Source organism: Musca autumnalis, unplaced genomic scaffold, assembly GCF_047663935.1.
Source record: "Musca autumnalis isolate F117 unplaced genomic scaffold, ASM4766393v1 scaffold_1, whole genome shotgun sequence".
Taxonomy (NCBI): domain Eukaryota; kingdom Metazoa; phylum Arthropoda; class Insecta; order Diptera; family Muscidae; genus Musca; species Musca autumnalis.
Genome location: NW_027411644.1, coordinates 66849347 through 66872821, shown reverse-complemented (window position 1 = coordinate 66872821; position 23475 = coordinate 66849347). Strand labels below are relative to the sequence as shown.

Sequence of the window (23475 nt, the reverse complement as noted above, 5' to 3'; positions counted from 1 at the left end):
AATGAAAATAATAGAATTTAATATTAAATAGATATCTGGAAGAAGGATAAATATTTTTTCAGTTCATATAAAATAATTTTACCCGTATTTTGGTTGAAACTTTCTTTAAAATCAGTAAACAAAAACCATGAAAATTTGAATCATGTTGCTATGAATTGTGTACCATGTCGTATGAACGGGTTAATTCGTGTACGTAATTATGAGAACGAACGACGTGATTCAAATGCTGGTATGAACATGACATTAAACAGAGCATTTATTTTTTGATACGACAAATCGATATTATATGCCTGTTCCAGAAGCTGCAAGAATCTACAATTTTTTACTCCGATATGTTATCGAAAAAATAGTAGATTTTTTGCAGTTCTGTAATAGACCATATGTATTGAAATACATGAAAAAAGTCATGGTTAACACAGCACAGCAATTCAATTTCGTAATATAACCTTTGGTTTTTATCAGATTACTTTCTATTGAAAATCTGTTAGTCTCCTCAACGACTACGACAACGATCAAACAAACGTACATACATACATATATATATGCCAAATTATTGCAATGCTATCCCATTTTCCGAAATGCCTTTTCTTGAGTAGGATCATTATTTTTGAACATAGAAGCTCGAAATTTTGCAAGGGCATGTGTTTTAGTTTTATGTATTAGATTACTTAAAAAAACGAATTTTGATTTTTTTGGAGATACGTCTTCTGGCATTTATGGTGACGATATGTAATACGAGGGTAGTTCGGAAACTTCTTAGCCTAGCACAAAAAGCGCGGTATAAACAGAAAAAAGTTAAGTGTTTTGGAAACATCCATCTCTGTTATGAACACATGTTAAATTTTGTTTCGATCTGGCAACTCCTTCATATAGAAACAGTAGTGGGATTCTGTAACTCATTTTTGCTGTTATCGATAATTGTCGGTAAAATTAAAATGCTTATAATTTCGATAATTAACGAAATTTTTCGGTATGTTAACGAGAAATAAAAAGTAGTCGCTAGCCTCTACCGACGCAAACAGTGATGCCAACTTGTCTTTATGTTTTAAGTCATAATTTTGCGATTTAATTTTACCGATTTTTGTCGGTAACAGCAAAAATGAGATACAGAATCCCACTACAGGTGTTCAAAAAAGACGCATCCGCAATTTTTTTACAATGGAAAAATTAGAAATGCGTGCTGTCATTAAATATTTACATAAAAAGGGTTTATCGGGAAAGTGCTCCTTCATATGGAACAGTAAAAAATTGGGTTGCTAAAGTTAAACGTGGTCGTACAAGCATTAAAGATGAATCACGTAGTGGACGTCCAAAAACAGCAACAACAACAGAAATTGTAGCCAAAGTGCATGATATTTTATTAAATGATCGACGAATAAAAGTGCGTGAAATTGCTAATATCATGGGCATCTCAAATGATCGAGTCCATTTAATTTTGCATGAACTACAGATGAAAAAGCTTTCTGCAAGATGGGTGCCGCATTTCTTAAGAGTCGATCAAAAACGCATAAGAATGAACATTTCTCAAGCTTTGTCCAGAGACAAAAGAACAGTTCAAACAATGGACTGAAGCTGGAGGAAGAGCCCCAAAGAAGGCAAAACCAATTCAATAGGCTGGTAAGGTTATGGCAACGGTTTTTTGGGACTTCAAAGTTATTTTATTGATTGACTATCTGCAAAAGGGTAAAACAATAAATTCAGAGTACTATTGCAACCTTTTGGATCAATTAAATGTACAAATTCGAGAAAAACGTCCTGGCTTACAACACAAAAAAATAATTTTTCATCAAGACAACGCACCAGCGCACAAGAGTGTTTTAACAATGGCTAAAATCAACGAATTAAAGTACGAGTCGCTTATTCTCCTGATTTAGCTCACAGTGACTTTAACTTTTTCCCAAATCTAAAAAAATTCCTTGCTGGCAAGAGTTTTACCTCAAATGAAGATGCAATTACAGTGGTAAACCACTATTTTGAAGACCTTGAGGAAAACTATTTTAATCAAGGGATAGAATTGCTAGAAAAGCGTTGGACTAAGTGTATTGAAGTTTCAGGAGATTATATTGAAAAATAAAAATATTTTTGAAAAACTAACTATTCTCTTTCATTGATAGGCTAAGAAGTTTTTGAACCGCCCTCGTACTTTACCTGTTATTTGTTCTACCATGTTCTGTCGCCATAAAGTTCATTTTCCGGCGACAACAAATTAGCTGTCGCCGTGCATTTTTGCAAACGAATAAAAACGTGGGCTGGGGTTTGAACCCACGTCCTTGAAAAACACAAGAAAAAGTGTTGTCACGGCGTGTTAGCGTTCAGAGCCAAACTCATTACTTTCAAAGGCAGCGCTAAGCGTTTGTCATGAAAGCACAACTAAATGGGAAAATCCCCATTGTTGTTGTAAAAAACAAAATGCATTTGAAAGAAGAAAAGTTCGAGGACATCGAAGCCGCTCCACATCCGATATGTCTGAGGAGACTTTACCAAAGTCGAAACATGCATGTCACATAGTGGTGGGTGTGTGGGTTCGAATCGTCGTCGGCTTCCTTTTTCACTTGCATTATTCATTGATCATCAAGCTCGATTCCAATGAAAAATACATTAAAAATTAATACTAAAAAAAAAATAAATAAAAAAAAAATGATCTTTGCCTAAAAAAAAGGCAAAAATTTTCAAATAAAAAAGAAAAAATTAAACGTAGATCACATTTTCATTCATTTTAAGTGAATTTATTTAATATTATATACGGTTTTTGGTGTTTCAGTACTTATATTGGTAAAAATTACTACAAAACAGCAATTTGAAATGCTGATTGAAAAAATGGAAGCCCACCCAAACGTAGCTCGTGGAGTCAGACTTTTTGGCGAAACTAAATCCACTTTTGATGAGGTGTGGAAGGATGTTGTGGAGCAATTAAATAGTTGTGTGCGTACACCAGATGAATGGAACAGAGTATGGACTCATTTTAAATCCAAACAAAAGAAAAAATGTCTTAAAATAAGAACATTACAGCTACATGAGTTGGACCATCACAAGAAATATCTTTGTCGTCGATGGAGCAAGCGGTAGCAGACTTACTGCAAATTAATATGGTTTCAAATCCTGCAGGTGCGATCTACGGAATTGAAGAGACATGGGATGATAATAACAGTGAAATTGGACAATCTGCTGAGGTAGAAAATGAAAAACCTCAAAATGAAGTAGAAATTGACAACGTACTTGCCAACTAAACGTTTAAACTAAAAACTTTTCTATTCAGATATAAATGGCGAACATCTTCCTTTGGACCCATTATATGTACGTGTGTTCCGTCAATGCATCCGACAACGCCCGGGAAATTTGTTTTTGAATAAAAATAATTTTTATTTTGACGCTTTTCCTCTTCTGTTAATTTGGAAATAATCCAAATTTTACACAGTTTTTCCTGTATTAACTCCAGAACTTCACTTAATACCTTTGACAATGTGGGCTGGTCCATACCGAGGGTAAAGTCATTGCCATGGGATTTTTGAAAGCTTACTTCTGCATAAAATCTTAAAGCAGCACACACTTTAAGGAGTGGCAGTATGGCTGTTGATCTGTGGCTTTTTTAAAGTCATTTTTTAATGTCTCTACTATATAAATATCAGCGTCTTTTGGAAGCCGAAAATAGGCTTCAAACCCAAGAAATTAACAATTATTTTGATGAATGTTGGAAACCAGACATACTCACAATACTGATGGCAATTCTAAAAGATTCGATTTATCTCTTAAGTGTCGACTGATAGATGCTACGTTAACTATATTTTCTTCATTATCATCAAAAAATACCTCCACTGAGATTATCATTTTAGAAAACTTTAACTTTTGTGTACAACTTGCAACTGTAGTACGATTTTTAAATTTTGTCGCAGAGACGATTGACGACGCGACATGACTCGCGTCGCAATACGGAATCGACCCATTAACCAACTTAGCGCCAGACATTTTTTTTGGAAAATTTAAAATTGTTGTAAAATAATCCAGCGTAATCTCGGGTTGTGTTGTTTTTAAATTTTTTACAAACAAGTTTTATTTAAAGTGGGATGTAGTTAAAATTGATTCAAAGAATACTAGTTTCGTCCAACGCCACTTGGACTCATCAGTTCTCTTAGTTCTTTGTATTGAAACAAAGAACTCTTCCCCAATTTTATGACGACCAGAGCTCAAGAATAAACGTAACCGATGAATTCGTTTAAATGCGAATTCATCAGAAAAATTTAAAAACAACAAAACCCGAGATTACGCTGTATTATTTTACAACAATAAAATAATACACATCTCAACAAAACTGCCAAAAGTGAATCTAAAAATTTAATTTTTTTTATTGAATTCAGTTTTATTTTCATTTTTAAGCACTTTTTAATAAATAACTTTTTTTTCATAAAACTTATAGTTTTTCCGGAATCGGGTGTCCGTTAAAACGGACAGTGGCAAAATCCACTACCGTAAATTTGTATGGGAAATTGGTGTTTTTACAAATATGTATAAAGTAAACTTGATTTTTAGTCGTACGCACAAAGCCAACTGTTTATATTTTTAAAGATATTCTCTATCTTCTTCATTTTATAACATATTCTCCATCGTACGCCCTAAAGAACGGCATGTTTACTTTATCCATTATTGTAAAAAACACAAATTTCCCATATAAATTTACGGTAGTGGATTTTGCCACTGTCCGTTTAAACGGACAGCTAATTTTGCAGTGTAATAGAGAATAATTCTTGCTTTGTATTCACAATTTATGTTTTTAGAATAATACTTTCACATCTTTTCTAAGTATTCTCGGCATTGTATAAGTGTAAATTATCTATTTGTGTTTTTCGCCATTGCACTATAGGTCAAACAGCCCATTTCACTGGCCAAAAGTCAGATTTCGCACTTTGTATTTTCACTTATTTTGTGTTACGTTCTTGTAAGAAACACTTCAAATATAATAAAAATAAATTTTGTTTTTGTGTGAGAAATTATTCCGTTACATGGTAGGCTGCCAAATATGTATGTATTATCCAAACATCTTTAAAAACATGTTAACGAAATATGTTTACTTGTATACGTTTAGGGTGAAACAAAATCACAATATTAGCATAAGTAACGATTTGATTAGAAAGTATTCGATATATATTTATCAAAAATGCCCTCCTATCATCATTTATGTGTATAAATAGTTATTAAATGGGTGTTAACTTTGAATTTTCAAAGAAAGTAGAACATTTTGAGGTTATGTACGCTTTTAAAGTCTCGGCAACGTTCGGCAATGAAAGTGAAAATTGAAATTGGTTCATTAACTCGTGCCGAATACAGAAAATTTTATGTGATTTTGCGTAAATTTGCTCAACAAGAATTATACAACTTTTTTAGGTTACCATATTTGCCATAATATTGATTTTTTTGAAGTCAGGGTTAAACCTCTTACCAAATAATGTTAGCCAAATTGGAGTCTACAACATTCTGCTGTGTTCTAAAGTCAAATTATTTACAAATCTTTTATAAATATATACAGTTATAGTCAAAATATGTCACATCATATTGTGGGATTTTTAAGGTAATAATTTTAAGGCATATTCACATTAAAACTAAAACGAAACACAACAAAAAGGCTTCTGAACTTATCGGACGTCGATGCCTTCAATTCTATAGACAAATAACAGACCTTCCAGTTTTTGGTCCCCAAAGGGTTATGGTACCTGTTGTGTATTTGGTCCATAAAGGGTTAATTTGTTGGCCTACGTTGTTCCATTTTTCTCCCTGAATCTAAAAACGCTATATTAACTTAAACCAAATACTTGTTTTAACTTTAAGACTTTTGGCCAATAAAATGGCCCGTTTGACCTATAGTGCATTGTAAGAAAATCAAAAAATCACTTTACGAAAAGGGTTTTTTTTTTGTGACCGAACCGCGAAAAACCACGCAGGTCAAATGTCAATTTATGAACAGAGAAGGACAGACATATGAGCATACAATTAGAAAATACAAACAACTCCGCAATAAAACACATATCTAACTGTTTTTTACCTGCATTATTGTGCACAGTTTTTGCTGGCGTTTAAACGACCAGTGGCTTTAAGCGGGTTAAATGGTATGCCTTCATCGCTTAACAAAAATGAATTAAGAAATAAAACACAAATAATTTTAAGTTTCAACAATTTGTTTCTTACTTTGTTTATTTATTTTTAAAATGTATTTTTTCATCCAATGTTTAATGTTGTTGTTTGTTATTATTATTATTAATAATATTAAATTATAATATAATTGTTTTTTTTTTTAATTACACTTCTTTTTAATGTTTTCTAGTGTTTGCTAATGTTTTCTTGTCTGGTTTATGAGTTAACTTTAAGAAACTACAATTTATTTTTTTAATTTTAGCTTTAAGTTAAATATCACTTAATAATTTATGATAATTGTAATTATTATTAAATATAATAGTTTTGTTTGTATATAAGTATGTATATATATGCAAGTTTATTTTTTTATGTTATTTCTTGTTTGTTTTATTTGTGAGTTATGTATGAAAGAATTTATGGTTGGTTGGTTTTTTTCATATTCATTTATAGTGTCAAAAATGTCTTGTGTAAGCCTTAATTGCTTTTCTTTTTTTGTAATAAAATCTTGAATAAAGAAAAAAGTATAGAAATTGAGTTTTTTCTAAAGCATTATTTTAATTGAATTTGTTTTTTTTTTATTTTCCTGCTCTAAAAGCTGTATTTTTGTAGTTTAAAGGCGGGAACTCTCTTTCTGTTTGCGGTTTTTTCCCTCGAAGAAGAGACAAAAGCCGTTTGTTAACGCAAATAAAACTATTTTAACATATTTGGCTTCAAGTTAAAAATTATTAATTTTGTTTTTTATTATAAGAATAATTAATATTTTTTCTCTTAAAGTAATGTTTATATTGCTAAAAAAAATAATAAAACAATTCACAATAATTTTCTTTTGTGTTTTTAATTTAATTTAATTTTTTTATATAAAAATTGAATCATTCAATCATTATTAATTGGGTTCAAACCTCTTTTTTGTAATTCTGTTAAATAAAGTGTCTAATAAGAATAACTTATTTCACATGATCTGATCTTGTCATTAATTTAGTTTTTTGTTTTTTTTTTTATTTACTTCTTTTTTGGTAATAAAAAATTTGTTGATTAATTTTTGTTGTTTGGAAATGATTTTTTTTTTGTAAAAGGGTCTAAAAAATTGTTATACCCTACACCACATTACAGGACGTTATATCTTTGAATAATATAGAGAACGTTTCTCTCTCCACACACACATCGGCTGACTTCCAAAATATTGGTTGTTTTGCAATTTTTAGATTTCGTCAAAATATTTCAGTTTCCCACTAAACATTGTGCCTCGAAAATCTAACTGAATGCATCGGAAATAAAAATATACATGTTTGCTTTCTTACTGCGCCAAAAAATGCGCAACTTTAACTTTTAAAATACATAGCTTTGCAGTAGTCAATACTTATAACATTTGCAAAGCAACTGACGTTCAGCTAATTGAAAAACCATGCAATCTCACAACAGTATAGACTGAAAAAATTTTTACATTCGCAATTGAGGCCTCGGGAGGTACCGAAGGAGTGGATCGTTATTGTGAATCGGTATTTAGCTCCACGACAAATTTGTAGGGATATTGGGCGCTTCCGTACAATCACTTAAGACGACACCAGATAATCAATAATGAAGGTCTGAATCAGCTGCACATTAGGATGACCAACTAATTGGTATAATAGGTGCATCCACCACATTGTCATAAGCCAAAACTCTCGAGGAATTTTCGACAACGGAAAGTAATTACCCAGTTTCGCTCGAACAACATTACAGCAACTCAGATCTGTTTGGAGCACTTAGAACAGTGCCCCGCCAAAGCCCGCCTTGTACAATACACTAGTTATTTTACCCATATTCACACTGCGTATCTTTAGGTGAAACCGTTGGAAGTGGGACATTCTTAAATGATGGGGGTTATGATGAACGGCAATTCATTCCATTTTTCAATTTCTCCTCATAATTCTCCTCTCCTCTCTTTCATAATTCCCAACAAAAAATATCCACCCTCAAAATCACACCCTCTCTATTCGTTCGGTACACCAATTGATGAATCTGTTAAATCACCGATCTGCTTCAGTCTGTTAGGCCACCAATCTTCGTGAGATTTATCTTGAGAAGGCACACAGCATATGACTTATGGAACCTGGATGTAGGATATCCAAAGAAATCTGGAACGATAACACATCAATCCACCAAATCGATCAGGAAATTCATAACATGTCCACTAAAAAATGTTAATATCCCACACAGTACACGGTTTATCATCGAATCTCTTAGGTGGTCGGCGATGTGCTACTACATAGACAAGCTTCGTGTGATCTACATCTTCAGAAGTCGTGCCATTATCTCTTCAAAATGCAATTACCATCGAACAAAAGGCGTTCTAGTGAAGTGGTCACTGTTATCAGGAGACTGAGTATCCTTAAACCTAACCAAACCTATAGAAGACCCTTCAAGCAATAGAAGACGTCACCTAATAATAGAAGGCTTCATCTAATAATAGAAGCCCCTTTTTTGTGGTTTTATCAAAATGACCTTTCTGTCGATAACACATCCATCCACCTTCATAATTATCAGGAAATGCATATCCACTAAAAAAATGCCAATATCCCAAGCATTACACGGTTCATCATCGAATCTCTTAGTTCGGAAATGTGCTACTACATAGACAAACTTCGTGTAATCTACACCTGGAGAAGTCGTACCATTCTCTATTCAAAATGCAATAACCATGGAACCAAAGGCCTCCGAGTGAAGTGGTCACTGTTATCGGGAGACTGAGTATCCCTAAACCTAACCACACCTATTGAAGACCCTTCATGCAGTAAAAGACATCACCTAATAATAAAGGGCTTCACCTAATAATAGAAGTTCCTTTTTTTGTGGTCTTATCAAAATGACCTTTCTGTCAGAAGAAGACTATGCATAGAAGACCCATTTTTTAACATAGGGTCCTTATATAACTCCTAAACTCTTCCATCAATAGAAGTAGAGAACAATTTCCCATCTCTCACTCGATACCACATCCATCCACCTTCACAATTATCAGGAAATTCATACAATATCCACTAAAAACGCCAATATACCACACAATCTATTTGGACGCCGATGTGCTACTACGCCGACAAACTTCGTGGGATGTTCCTTCTGAAGTCTTTTCCTTTTAACATGCATGTGAAGTGGTCACTGTTTTGGTGTGACTGAGCATCCTTAAGCCTAACCTATAGAGATGACCCTTCAAGCAATTGAAGACACTTTTATTGTCGTTTAATCAAACACCTTTCTGTCAGTGGAAGACCTTTGCTATCCATTATTATTTTTCAACAGAATGTCCTTCTGTGCCTCGAAAACTCCCTTCTATAAATAAAAGATCCTTCTATCAATAAATGGTTCTTCTACCAATAATTGACTCTTCTGTCTATAAGATACTTCCATTAATGAAGATCCTTCTATTAGTACACAATCCTTCTATCAATTGATGATCCTTCCATTGATATAAAATTTCTACTACTATTTTATAAACACCGAAGGCCTTCGTACTAGCAACGGAAAGCCTTTCTAGCAATAGAAATCCCTTCTATGAATATACTATGGGCCATTATTACATGTTCCCTTTTAATATTGGATGGATTTTAAAATGCGAAATAAACATATTTGGAGGCTTTAATAATATAAATCTCATAGTAAAAGTTAATGCTGAAGAGGTTCTCCTTTCATTTTAATGGTAATTTTTTACTTTAATATAACGCGAGGACTATAAATCTGATCGAAAAATCCAAAGAATGACAAAACAGTTATCTACCAATAAAGTACATTTTATCAATTCTTCTTCCACTAAAATACTGCTCCTTCTGTAAAAGACCTTTACTATGCACAGAATATACTTCTATCAGTATCCTGTCAATAGAAGATTCTTCTGCCAATTAACGACCTTTCTATCGATTAGAGACTCTTGTATGAATTGAAGACCCTTCGGCTAATAACACAGCCTCCTGTCAAGTGAAGACCTTTATATAAAACAAAGATCCTTCATTAATAGGATAAACTTCTATCAACAAAAGACCATTCCTACTAAAAGAAGACGGATCTATAAGGAGTAGACCCTTTTACCAATAGAAGGCTATTCTATTAACAGAAGGTTATTCTGTTAATCGGGAGTTATTCTATCAGTAAATGACCTTTCTGTCAATAGAGACTCTTTTAATAATAGAAGACCACTCTATTAACTGTAGAGACTTCTACCAGTAGTAGACCCTTCACCCTTGACCCATCTATAAATCGAAGACCCTTTCATCAATAGGATACCCTTCTATGAACAAAATACAATTCTACTTAAGGGGTTATCCCTAGTTATGCAGACCGAAAAACTCATTTTTCATGATTTTTTTTAAGGAAACTACCAACAATTTTAAGTGTACCTTTTTTCTGCCTGTAAGTACTGTACTTTTGGAATTTTTGTTGTTGAGAAAAAGTGCACAGTCTTGTGGTAAATCGCTACCTGCGAAACCCTTTTTCTGTAAAAGCGTTTTGCGGTACCAACAATAGCTCGAAACTAATGGGCCGAACTTGGTATACTTTTGTGGGCGTCTTAAGAACCCTATAATCTTGTCCAAGGCGAATTTAACAAGGTGATCCAATAGTTGACGTTAGGTTGTAGTCTTCATTTGCTGTCAAATTTTTTTTGCGCGAAATATCCACAAAAGTTAGAAGAAAACGTTAAAATATTATTCGCGAAGCTTAAACAAAGATGTTGTACACAGATATTTTTTATAGAAGCGAAATATTTGTTATTTATTTTTGATTAAAAATATGTTTTGACAGCAAATGAAGACATAGGTTGCTATTATTGTATCACCTTCTTTCTTACACCATGATCTTGTCTTTAAGCGAAACAGAATTTTAAAAAATCGATTATTAAAAAATTGTGAACTGTCAAAGTCAAAATTTCGATTTTAACGAAAAAAATTACGGTTTTTTGTCCAAAATTCGGGGAAAAAAAATAAAAAAAAACTGTCTCACTTAAAGACAACCTTTTTATGTATATAATAAGCTCAGCAAACCATATGAAGATCGGTCGATTCGTTTTCGAGCTATCGTTGGCACCGACTTCAAAAATCCTATTTCGAGAAACACGCGTTTAAAATTTCCACGCTACATACAAACCACAATAAATTGTTCTCTTCATGGTTTAATAAGAAAGGTTAGCCAAAGCTTTATGTCAATTGTATACCCTATACCCATGGTATAAGTAAAGAGGTAGATTTAAATGAAAAAAATTTATAGAACCCTTGTATTTCTTGAATTCCTAAAACTTCAAAATAAAAGCAAAGTGGGGTTGTTTACAATGTATTTTTTGAGCATTTTATAAAAAACGCGAAAAATGAATGAAGAGTTAAGTTTTCTCCACATAATCGAGTTGTGAATATGATAAACTGATTGTTTCAATGCAAATCTCACCAATTTCTTTCATACAAATGTTCTAAAAACAATTTTAAAAATCTTTGAATTCGATTGTTTTTAAAATTGTTTGGCCTATTATTCAAACACCACACACACATACACAGTTTGTTTATATTGTTTTGAAGTTTTAGGCATACTCGGATGAAAAAATTTAAATTGACATAAAGCTTTGGCTAACCTTTCTTATTAAACCATGCTTATACCATGGTTCTCTTCCAATGCTCATATCTCAGGCAATTTTGCTCCGATCGAGTTAAATTTTTTGCGGCATACTCTATACTAAATGTACTTCAAAATAAGCCAATAATATTTTTTTTCGATTTTTTGAAAGTAACAAGTAGAGGTAACCCCTTAAGGAATATCGGTTTATCAGGAGAAAAAATTTTCACCAATAGAAGGCCCTTCTATCAGCAGCAGGTTATTCTGTTGATGGGAGCATATTCTATCAGTAAACAGCCTTTCTGCCAATAGATACCTCTTTAATAACACAAGACCACTCCGTCAATAGTAGAAATTTCTATCAGTAGTAGACCCTTATATCAATAGAATAAACGTTCATTAATAGAACATCCTTCTGAAAGCAAAGGACCATTTGATCAATAGAACATCCTTCTACCGACAGAAGACCCTACTGTCAATTCGAGACCCTTTTATCGATAGTATACTTTTTATAAATACAGGGGTCGATTATCGATAGCAATTATAGTTGAGTGGAGTTGTCAGTTGTCAAAATTACTTTATGTATGGCAACCTTCAACTGGAGTTGCGAATCTCAGTTGACGAACCGGCTATTTTTTCAGCAACCAGTTATTTTCAGTTGCAGTGAATATTTTCGAAGAAACAAGAAGTAAAATTGAAAGTAAAAAAACATTTTCTTAACAATTGTTGATTAATTGCATGATTAATTAATTTTGTGTATCAAAAATATGGTGAAAATAACAATAAAACAACAGTTTGAAATATTAATTGATAAATTGAGTGCAAATCCAATGTTCACATGGGTTCCATCTATACAGCCGACAACACCAGGGAAATTCGTTTTTGAATAAACATGATTTTTGTTTTGTATTTTTTCCTCCTCTGACAATTTCGAAATGATCCAATTTTTTGCACAATTTGTCCTCTATCAAGTGGACAACTCCCTTCGATACCTTCGACAATGTATATTGAGCTCAATCATTGTCATGGGACTTTTGGAAACTTCTCTTCGCAAAAAATCTCAACGCAGCGCAAACTTTTAAAAGTGGGGGTATTGCTGTTGATCTGTAAGTTTTTTTAAGTCATTCTTTAACGTTTCTACAATGTAAACTACGGCATCCTTTTCAATCTAAAATTCGCCTTAAACCTAAAATAATTTACTGATTATACAGATCTTTCCAACATGAGTTTCAACTTACAGTGCAAATGGCAGTTCCAATGGATTCGACTTGTCCCTCAAATTTCTTCTAATAGATGTCATGCCCTGTACATTTTCTTCATAATCAAAAAATAATTCCACTGAACTTATCATTTTAAAATTTGGCGAATTGTGCCTTTTGGATTAATATAGAGTTCACAAGTTTGAAAAAACCCTGATCCATAACACGTTTATCGACAACCCAGTTGGGTTGACATCAATAATCCAACATTTCATCTCAGTTGTGCTGACAATTGACAACTTAACTCAAGTTTAGTGGCAATGCATAATCGACCCCACAATGACTTTCTCTTGAACGAACATTTCTACTATCTATAGAAGACAATCCTATCTTTAAAAGGCCCTTCCATAAATAGAAGATACATCAATCAATGAAAGACCTCTACTATCAACTTAAAAACCTTCTATCAGTAGTAGCCTGCACTTCTTTATTTACCAATTACCCTTCTTTCAATAGAAGAACCTTCAATATATGGAAGAAAATTTCATCAACAGAATAACTTTCTATAGTTAGAAGACCCTTCTTCTAACTCCATATCCATATCTATAAAAGTCGCTCCTATCTTTAGAAGACCCGTTTTCTATAGAATATTTTTCTTCTTCTTATACATGTCCTTTTTTCTATGTATCAGTGTAACGCCCTTATCTCAATAAAAACAATCCTTCTATGGAATATACTCGTACTAATTTAAACCCTCCTACCAGTAGACGAACCTCCAATAAATGGAAGAACTTTCGGGTAATTTGATGACCCCCCCCCCAGCAGTTGGAAACTCATTGATTAACCAAATTTTATCTGAGTCCTTCTATTAACATAACATCTTCTATAGACAGAAGAATACAAGGTCCTTAATAACTGGAGCTTCCCTCCTTCCCATATTTCCTCCCTATAAAAAAGGACGTCATATCAAAAGAAACATTTTTTTAACTTTTCTAACTTTAATTTCAAGGGATTTTAATTTCCTAGTGTGTAGCACCCACACAAAACTGGCAACTTACTGACAATAACCCCCCTGTTTTTGTAAAAAAAAATTATTCTTTTCACACGAATTGCCAAATTTTGTAGATCGATTTATTCGCTTTAGCGCAAACGTAGAGCGTTGATTTTTAAATGAGGAATTCTTAACGATATATGGAACGGGTATACGAAAAATTAGGTATGTATGTACATATGTCTTCTGGGGGCTGAGCTATGGAGGCCTAAATTATTACGAATATAGACGGACGAACAAAAATTAGTTACAAAAACAGGGGGTAATCTATACAAACATGTTAAGGGCTATTTCGAAAGAAAATGACTGCGAACGAAAAACATCTAAACTTTGGTTTTCATGGCAATATTGACTTTGTGATTGCTTTAAAACAAATACAAAATTTAAAAATCATACACGAGTTTAGTTGTTTTTCCTTTAGTTTTCATTTTCCTTCGACATAGTGAAACAGGCTGTTAATTTCTTTATTAACATCTCAGAAGTTCTTCAAATAAACATTTGATCGGAAGCAATCTGCCATAACAACTCTTTGCATGATTCGAAATTTTATAACATTTCCATGTGCCCAAAAAATCTGAACGTCCTATGCCGTGGTGGTGTAGGCTATACCACAAAAACCAAAAATAAAAAGAAAAAAATTACAAGACCTAAAAAAACGACAGCGTTTGTTTTTATTTCTTTAATAAAAATAAATAAAATTTAATTTGTTTTTGTTTTGTTTGTTTCTGTTTTGTTTTTCGAAAAAGGCTTTTCGTCCCCCTCTTTCTGGGTAAATATTATTATTTTGTTGTTATTGTTATTTTTTTTTTAAATTGTAAATAATAAATTCCTTTGCACTATATTTAAGAAAGTTAAAAATTAAAAACAATAATCACATAACGATGCATAACGACGTAACGACGATGATGATTTGTTTGATGATTTGTATGATTTGTGTTTACTCACTAACCAGACCCATTTCACGGGCGGCTGTGGTTTGTGTTAAAGATGCAGCCGTTGTTAATTCTGTTGCTGCTGCTGCTGTTGTGGAGTCATCTGTAGCTTTCAAATTATCACAATTTCCGCTTATCACATCCTTGTCGTCGTCATCGTCGTCTTCCTCCTTCTCATCACCACCATTACCATTGGTTTGATTTTCATCTTCCTCAGCCTCATCGGCAAATGATATCTCCGCTTGATTAGCATAATTTGAAGATTTAACAGCTTGCTCTATAACAATTTGTTCTGCAGCTGAATTACTATCGACGGTATCTGTTGTTGTTTCGTCCTGCTGTTGATGACTCACCGTTGTTGTTGTTGCCACAGTTTCTTCTTCGGGAATATCTTCAATTATACTACGACTACCCACTGAACCAACAGATGGTGATTTTTGATCGGATTCATCATCATCAGTTGTGGTATCTTTACGTTGCAGTAAAGGATCTGTTGCTCTTAGAGAATTGTCTGAGCCTCCAACACCTTCACCACTTGGTCGCAATACCAAATACAGCAGAATATCTGATAATGATATAATACCAATAACTTTACGATTTTCATCGACCACCACCAAACGATGCACCTCAGCACGAACGATACGTTCCAATATGGTGTATAGTGTTTCATCTAAATTACAGCATTGAACACCCTCAAACCATTCGTTGCGATGTTCGTTTGCTTTGCGCAGTGATACATCGAGATCGTTATAGGTTTTTTCTGCAGCCAGATTCTGAAAGGGAGAAGAGGAAAAAATTAAGTTTAATTTAAATTGAAAATAAAAAGGGTAAACCTGAGTTGTGTTAGCAAGCTACTTGATATGTCTATGAGGAAGAGAATTGGCCAATGTTAATAGGGGTAAATAGAAAAGCTGTATTATATCTAAAGAATAAAAAATCGTTTCTATATAAGTCTATTCAGCCAACTTTAGTTAACCTGTTTAATGGGAAAAGTCAATTCAGCAAAGTTTTTCCTTAGAAAAAGATCAATTAAACCAAATATTCTTAGAAAATGTCAACTCAGCCAACTTGTTCTTTGGAAAAATGCAATTCAACCAACTGTTTCTATAGAAAAAGACAATTCAGCTAACTTTTTTGGTAGCAAAATTCAATTCGGCAAACTTTTTCTTTAAAAAAAAGTAAATTCAGCTAATTTTTTGGTAGAAAAAGTCAATTTAGCTAACGTTATCCTTAGAAAAATGTCATCGCTTTCCTTGGAAAAAGTCAATTCAGCCAACTTTTTCAATAGAAAAAGGCAATTCAGCTATATTTTTCGGTTGAAAAAGTCTATTCAGCTAACTTTTTTTTAGAAAGTCACTTCAGCTAAATTTTTCTACAGAAAAGTCAATTCGGCCAATTTTTTCTATAGAAAAGGTTAATTCCGCTAACTTTTCTTATAGCAAAAGTCAATTCAGTCAGCCTTTTCTTTAGAAAAAGTAAATTCGGCCAACATTTTCTATAGAAAAAGTCAATACAGCCAACGTTTTATTTAGAAAAAATCAATTCAGCAAACTTTTTCTGTAGAAAAAGTGAATTCAGCAAAGTTTTCTTTATAAACAGTTAATTCAGCTAACTTTTTCTGTAGATAAAGTAAATTTAAGTAACTTTTTCTATAGAAAAACTCAATTCAGCTAACATTTTCTTTAGAAAAAGTCAATTCAGCTATCTTTTTCTATAGAAAAAGGCAATTCAGCTATCTTTTTCGGTAGAAAATGTTAATTCAGCTAACTTTTTCTTTAGAAAAAGTCACTTCAGCTAAATTTTTCTACAGAAAAGTCAATTCGGCCAATTTTTTCTATAGAAAAGCTTAATTCCGCAAACTTTTTTATAGCAAAAGCCAATGCAGCCAACTTTTTCTTTAGAAAGAGTAATTTCAGCCAACATTTCCTATAGAAAAAGTCAATTCAGCCAACATTTTCTTTAGAAAAAGTCAATTCAGCTATCTTTTTCTATAGAAAAAGGCAATTCAGCTAACTTTTTCGGTTGAAAAAGTCAATTCAGCCAACGTTATCCTTAGAAAAAGTCAATTCAGTCATCGCTTTCGTTGGAAAAAGTCAATTCATCCAACTTTTTCTTTAGAAAAAGTCAATTCAGCTAATTTGTTGGTAGAAAAAGTCAATTCAGTTAACGTTATCCTTAGAAAAAGTCAATTCAGTCATCGCTTTCGTTGGAAATAGTCAATTCAGCCAACGTTATCCTTAGAAAAAAGTCAATTCAGTCATCACTTTCGTTGGAAAAAGTCAATTCAGCCAACTTTTTCTTTAGAAAAAGTCAATTCAGCTAACTTTTTCCATAGAAAAATCAATTCAGCTAACATTTTCTTTATAAAAAGTCAATTCTGCTAACTTTTTTAAAGCAAATGCCAATTCAGCTAACTTTTTCAATAGAAAAAGTCAATTCAGCTAAATTTTTCCACAGAAAATAATCTATTCAGCCAATATTTTCTATTGAAGAAGTCAATTCAGCCAACTTTTTCAATAGAAAAAGACAATTCAGCTATATTTTTCGGTAGAAAATGTCAATTCAGCTAACTTTTTCTTTAGACAAAAGTCACTTCAGCTAAATTTTTCTACAGAAAAGTCAATTCAGCCAATTTTTTCTATAGAAAAGTTTAATTCCGCTAACTATTTTATAGCAAAAGTCAATTCAGCCAACTTTTTCTTTAGAAAAAGTAAATTCAGCCAACATTTTCTGTAACTTTTTCGGTAGAAAAAGTCAATTCAGTCATCGCTTTCGTTGGAAAAAGTCAATTCAGCCAATTTCTTCGATAGAAAAAGGCAATTCAGCTATCTTTTTCCGTAGAAAATATCAATTCAGCCAACTTTTTCTTTAGAAAAAGTAATTTCAGCCAACATTTTCTATAGAAAAAGTCAATTCAGCCAATGTTATCCCTAGAAAAAAGTCAATTCAGCTAACTTTTTCAATAGAAAAATCAATTCTGCTAACATTTTCTTTATAAAAATTCAATTCAGCAAACTTTTTTAATAGAAAAAGCCAATTCAGCTAACTTTTTCAATAGAAAAAGTCAATTCAGCTAACTTTTTCCATAGAAAATAACCAATTCAGCCAATATTTTCTATTGAAGAAGTCAATTCAGCTAACTTTTTTAAAAAGAATAGTCAATTCAGCAAACCTTTCCAAAAAAGTCAATTTTAGCTAACTTTTTCCACAGAAAAAGTAAATTTAGCTAACTTTTTCCATAGAACAAGTCTATTCAGCTAACACATTCTTTAAAAAAAGGTCAATTCAGCTAACTTTTTCTATAGTTGAAGACAATTCAACTGACCGTTTCCATATAAAAAGTAAATTCAGCTAAGTTTTTCGATAGAAATATTAAATTCAGCTAACTTTTTCAAAAGAAAACACAATTCAGCAAACTTTTCTATAGAAGAAGTCAATTCAGCTAAGCTTTTTTATAACAAAGTAAATTCAGCAAACATTTGCTATGGAAAAAGGAAAAGCTGAGTTTTTTTGTATAAAATAGGTAAATTCAGCAACATTTTATATAGAATATGACAGACTCTGGACAACTTAGCCACTTTTTCCTTAATACAGGAATATTTCTCTTTAGAAAAAGTCAATTCAGCAAAGTTTTTCTTTAGAAAAATGAATTCAGCCAACGTTTTCTTTAGAAAAAGTCAACTCAGCTAACTTTTTCAACAGGAAAAGTCAATTCAGCAAACTTTTCTTTACAAAAAGTCAATTCAGCACAACGTTTCTATAAAAAAACTGAACTCAGCCAACTTTTTACGTAGAAAATTTCAATTAAGCTAATTTTTTCTTTAGAAAAGGTCAATTCTGCTAACTTTTTCTATTAAAAAATATAAATTCAGCTAACATTTTCTATAGAAATAGGATATTCAGCAAAGTTTTTCTATAGAAAGAGTCAATTCAGCTAACTTTTTCTATAGGAAAAGTCAATTCAGCTAATTTTTTTTTACAGAATAGACCAATTCAGCCAATATTTTCTATAGAAAATGTCAATTCAGCTATCTTTTTCTACAGAAAAAGTCAATTTGGCTAACTTTTTCTGTAGGAAAAATCAATTCAGCTAACTTTTTTTAGAGAAAAAGTCAATTCAGCTAACTTTTTCTATAGAAAAAGTCAATTCAGTTAACTTTTTCTATGGAAAAAGTAAATTCAGCCAACTTTTTCTATAGAACAAGTCATTTCAGCTAACGTTTTCTATAGAAAAAGTAAATTCAGCAAACTTTTTCGATAGAAAAAGGAATTGATTAGAGAAAAAATCAATTGAGCAAACTTTTTCTACAGAAAACGTGAATTCAGCAAACTTTTTCTATAGAAGAAGTCAATTCAGCAATATTTTTCTAAAAAAAGTAAATTCAGCTAACATTTCATATGGGAATGCCTATTCAGCTAACAAAGTCTGTATAATAAAGTTCTTTAATACTTACAATAACATCAAATTTAGCATAAATATCAACTAAACGGCCTTCAGCATCCACTAAAGGTAAGGCGGAAACTCTTCGTTCGACGAATTTCTTTAAAGCTGTTAATATGCTGGTGTTTTCATCGGCCGTTTCGATATTATCGTATGTGCCAATTTTTAAATCACGTAATTTCTTTTGCATATAAGAAGGTTTAGGCAATTCATTAATCTATAAGAGACAAGAAAGGATATTAACAAAGAGGATTTAAATATAAGAACATCGAGATTAACTTACATATAAAAAGAGGAACCTTAAGATACGTTTATGTGTCAAAATATAGAGAACATTGCCCGTCGCAGGATCAATGACAGGTAATCGATGTATACGATTGTGTATGAGTATCTTAATGGCATCATACAGTGAGGCATCTGGCCCAATGCTAACCAATGGCATAACTTCTTTGTGTAAAACACCTGTAAGGGAATGGGAGAGAGAGAGGGGGAGATTAGTATCTCTGTTTATAGCAGTTTGTTGGCATTTCTACGACTTACTTCTCCATGTATCCAATTTGTGCTCCTCCAATTGTTCCATTGAGGCATTTGGTGACTTGTAATACATCCGTAAGATTTTTATAAAATCTGTTATGGTCAACATTCCAACAAATTGTTGTTTCTGTGAATCCCACAGGGGTGCGGCACGTACCCCATTATAGACTAAAGCATAGAATGCCTTTTTCACCAATAATTGTGTATCGAATACTACCAATTTTGCTGATGTTGGTATTAGATCGTAACATTTGTGAAAACGGAAAAATTTTACAAAAATTTGGGAATCATCTTCTTCTGTAAAGAGAGAAAGAAAATAAAAAACAAAATAAGTTGAAATGAAGAAATAGTTTCAAATTAATTATGTGATAAAAATGATGCAAAAAAGACCTCTAAACACAATTTCAGAAACGATTTGTCAACAAATTGTCAATTCAGCAAACTTTTTCTATGGCAAAGTCAATTCAGCAGACTTATTCTATCAAAAAAAGAATCAATTCAGCAAACTTTTTCCATAGAAAAAGGCAATTTAGCCAACTTTTCCATTGAAAAAGTCAATTAAGCAAATTTTTTCTATAGAAAAAGTCAATTCAGTAAACTTTTTCTACAAAAAACTCTATTCAGCATACGTTTTCTTTAGAAAAAAATCTATCCAGCGAATTTTTTCTATAGAAAAAGCCAATTCAGCAAACTTTTTCCATAAAAAAGTCAATTCAGCAAACTTTTTCCATAGAAAAAGTCAATTCAGCTATCGTTTTCATAGAAAAAGTCAATTCAGCAGGCTTCTCGTATAGAAAAAGTTAATTCAGCGAACTTTTTCTAAAGGAAAAGTTAATTCAGTCAACGTTTTCTATAGAAAAAGTAAATTCAGCAAACTTTTTCTATAGAAAAAGAAAAATCAGCAAATTCTTTCTATAGAGAATGTTAATTCAGCAACATTTTTCTTTAGAAATAGTGAATTCAGCCAACTGTTTCTATAGAAACGTAAATTCAGCTATATTTTTCTATAGAAAAAGTGAATTCAGCCAATTTTTTCTATAGAAAAAATCAATTCAGCAAACTTTTTCAATAAAAAAGTCAATTCAGCAAACTTTTTCCATAGAAAAAAGTCAATTCAGCTAGTGTTTTCATAGAAAAAGTCAATTCAGCAGGCTTCTAGTATAGAAAAAGTTAATTCAGCGAACTTTTTCTAAAGGAAAAGTCAATTCAGCCAACTTTTTCTATAGAAAAAGTCAATTCAGCCAACTTTTTCTGCAGAAAAAGTCAATTCAGCCAACTTTTTCTACAGAAAAAGTAAATTCAGCCAACTTTTTCTATAGAAAAGGTCAATTCAGCTGACTTTTTCTATAGAAAATCTCAATTCAGCCAACTCTTACAATAGAAAAATTAAATTCAGCAAACTTTTTCTATAGAAAATATCAATTCAGCCAACTTTTTCTATAGAAAAAGTCAACTCGGCAAATTTTTCTACAGAAAAGGCCATTCAGCAAACTTTTTCTATAGAAAATGTCAATTCAGCCAACTTTTTCTATAAAAATGGTCAATTCAGCCAACTTTTTCTATAGAAGAAGTCAATTCAGCCAACTTTTTCTATAGAAAAAGTCAATTCAGCCAACTTTTTCTATAGAAAAAGTAAATTCAACCAACTTTTTCTATAGAAAAGGTCTATTCAGCTGACTTTTTCTATAGAAAATCTCAATTTAGCCAACTTTTACAATAGAAAAATTAAATTCAGCAAACTTATTCTATAGAAAATATCAATTCAGCCAACTTTTTCTATACAAAAAATAAATTCAGACAACTTTTTCTATAGAAAAAGTCAATCCAGCAAACTTTTTGTATAGAAAAAGTCAATTCAGCTAACTGTTTCTATAGAAAAGGTAAATTCATTAAACATTTTCTATAGAAAAAGTCAATCCAATAACTTTTTTATGAAAAAAAAGGCAAATCAACAAAAGTTTTCTATCGAAAAAGGCAATTCAGCAAACTTTTTGTATAGAAAAAGTCAATTCAGCTGATTTTTCTATAGAAAATGTCAATTCAGCTGACTTTTTCTATAGAAGAAGTTAATTCAGCAAACTTTTTCTATAGAAAAGGTAAATTCAGCCAACTTTTTCTATAGAAGAAGTCAATTCAGCCAACTTTTTCTATAGAAAAACTCAATTCAGCCAACTTTTTCTATAGAAAATGTCAATTCAGCTGACTTTTTCTATAGAAAATCTCAATTTAGCCAACTTTTACAATAGAAAAATTAAATTCAGCAAACTTATTCTATAGAAAATATCAATTCAGACAAATTTTCCTATACAAAAAATAAATTCAGACAACTTTTTCTATATAAAGTCAATCCAGCAAACTTTTTCTTTAACAAAGGTCAATTCATTAAACATTTTCTATAGAAAAAGTCAATCCAATAACTTTTTTATGAAAAAAGGCAAATCAACAAAAGTTTTCTATCGAAAAAGGCAATTCAGCAAACTTTTTGCATAGAAAAAGTCAATTCAGCAAACTTATTCTATAGAAAATATCAATTCAGCTAACTTTTTCTATACAAAAAGTCAATTTAGCAAACTTTTTCTTTAACAAAAGTCAATTTATTAAACATTTTCTATAGAAAAAGTCAATTCAGCTAACTTTTTTATGAAAAAGGCAAATCACCAAACGTTTTCTATCGGAAAGGCAATTCAGCAAACTTTTTGCATAGAAAAAGTCAATTCAGCAAACTTCTTCTATAGAAATAGTCAATTCAGCAACCTCTTTCTATAGAAAAAGTCAATTCACCAAACTTTTTGTATAGAAAAAGTCAATTCAGCTAACTGTTTCTATAGAAAAGGTAAATTCACTAAACTTTTTCTATGTAAAAGTCAGCTCAGCAAACTTTTTCAGTTCTGCGAATTTTGTATAGAAAAAGTCAATTCAGCAAACATTTTCTATAGAAAAAAATTAGTTCAGCAAAATGTTACTGTAGAAAAAGTCAATTCAGTAAAATGTTTCTATATAAACAAAGGTAACTCAGGAAACTCTTTTTGTGGAAAAGGCAATTTAGCAAACTTTTTCTATAGAAAAAGTCAATTCAGCAAACTTTTTCTATAGAAAAAGTCAATTCAGCAAACTTTTTCTATAGAAAAAATCAATTCAGCAAACTTTTTCTATAGAAAAAGTCAATTCAGAAAACATTTTCTATAGAAAAAATCAATTTAGCAAACTTTTTCTATTAAAAAAAATAAATCAGCCAACTTTTTCTAAAGAAAACGGCAATTCAGCAAAGTTTTTCTAAAGAAAACGACAATTCAGCAAAGTCTTTCTATAGAAAAAGTCAATTCAGCTAACTTTTTCTATAGAAAAAGTCGAGTCGACCAACCCATGGCAAATTTTCCAAGCATCCCACCCAAATTCCGTCTCCATCCACCAATTCTTAAAACAATGCCCTCTCCCCTTTCCCGCCAAAAAAAAAAAAAAACTTACTATTTTGAACACTTTTCCTTATAATATCGGCTAGACAACGTTTCCATGCCTCCGATACATGTTCGAATTCTTTAATACTCTCTAAGGGATAAATGTCACACCAATTATCTTTTGAGGCGGATGTTGTACCGGTTCCGAGTACCAAACGACCGGCATGATTGGAATAGA

General features: G+C 31.8%; 1 protein-coding gene across 13 annotated transcripts in view; it reads right to left on the bottom strand.

Annotated features, from left to right (window-relative positions):
- Positions 1 to 14573: 14573 nt before the first annotated feature.
- Positions 14574 to 23475, bottom strand: part of SNF4Agamma (SNF4/AMP-activated protein kinase gamma subunit) — a 501567-nt gene continuing 492665 nt past the window's right edge. For all 13 annotated transcript variants that reach the window (XM_073979972.1, XM_073979982.1, XM_073979993.1 and 10 more), the window contains 4 exons: positions 19849 to 20139; positions 19592 to 19770; positions 19322 to 19525; positions 14574 to 15640 (listed from right to left, as the gene is read on the bottom strand). In XM_073979972.1, coding sequence (XP_073836073.1) covers positions 14873 to 15640; positions 19322 to 19525; positions 19592 to 19770; positions 19849 to 20139 — 1442 coding nt within the window. In that variant the 3' untranslated portion in view covers positions 14574 to 14872. The remainder of the gene's footprint in view (positions 15641 to 19321; positions 19526 to 19591; positions 19771 to 19848; positions 20140 to 23475) is intronic.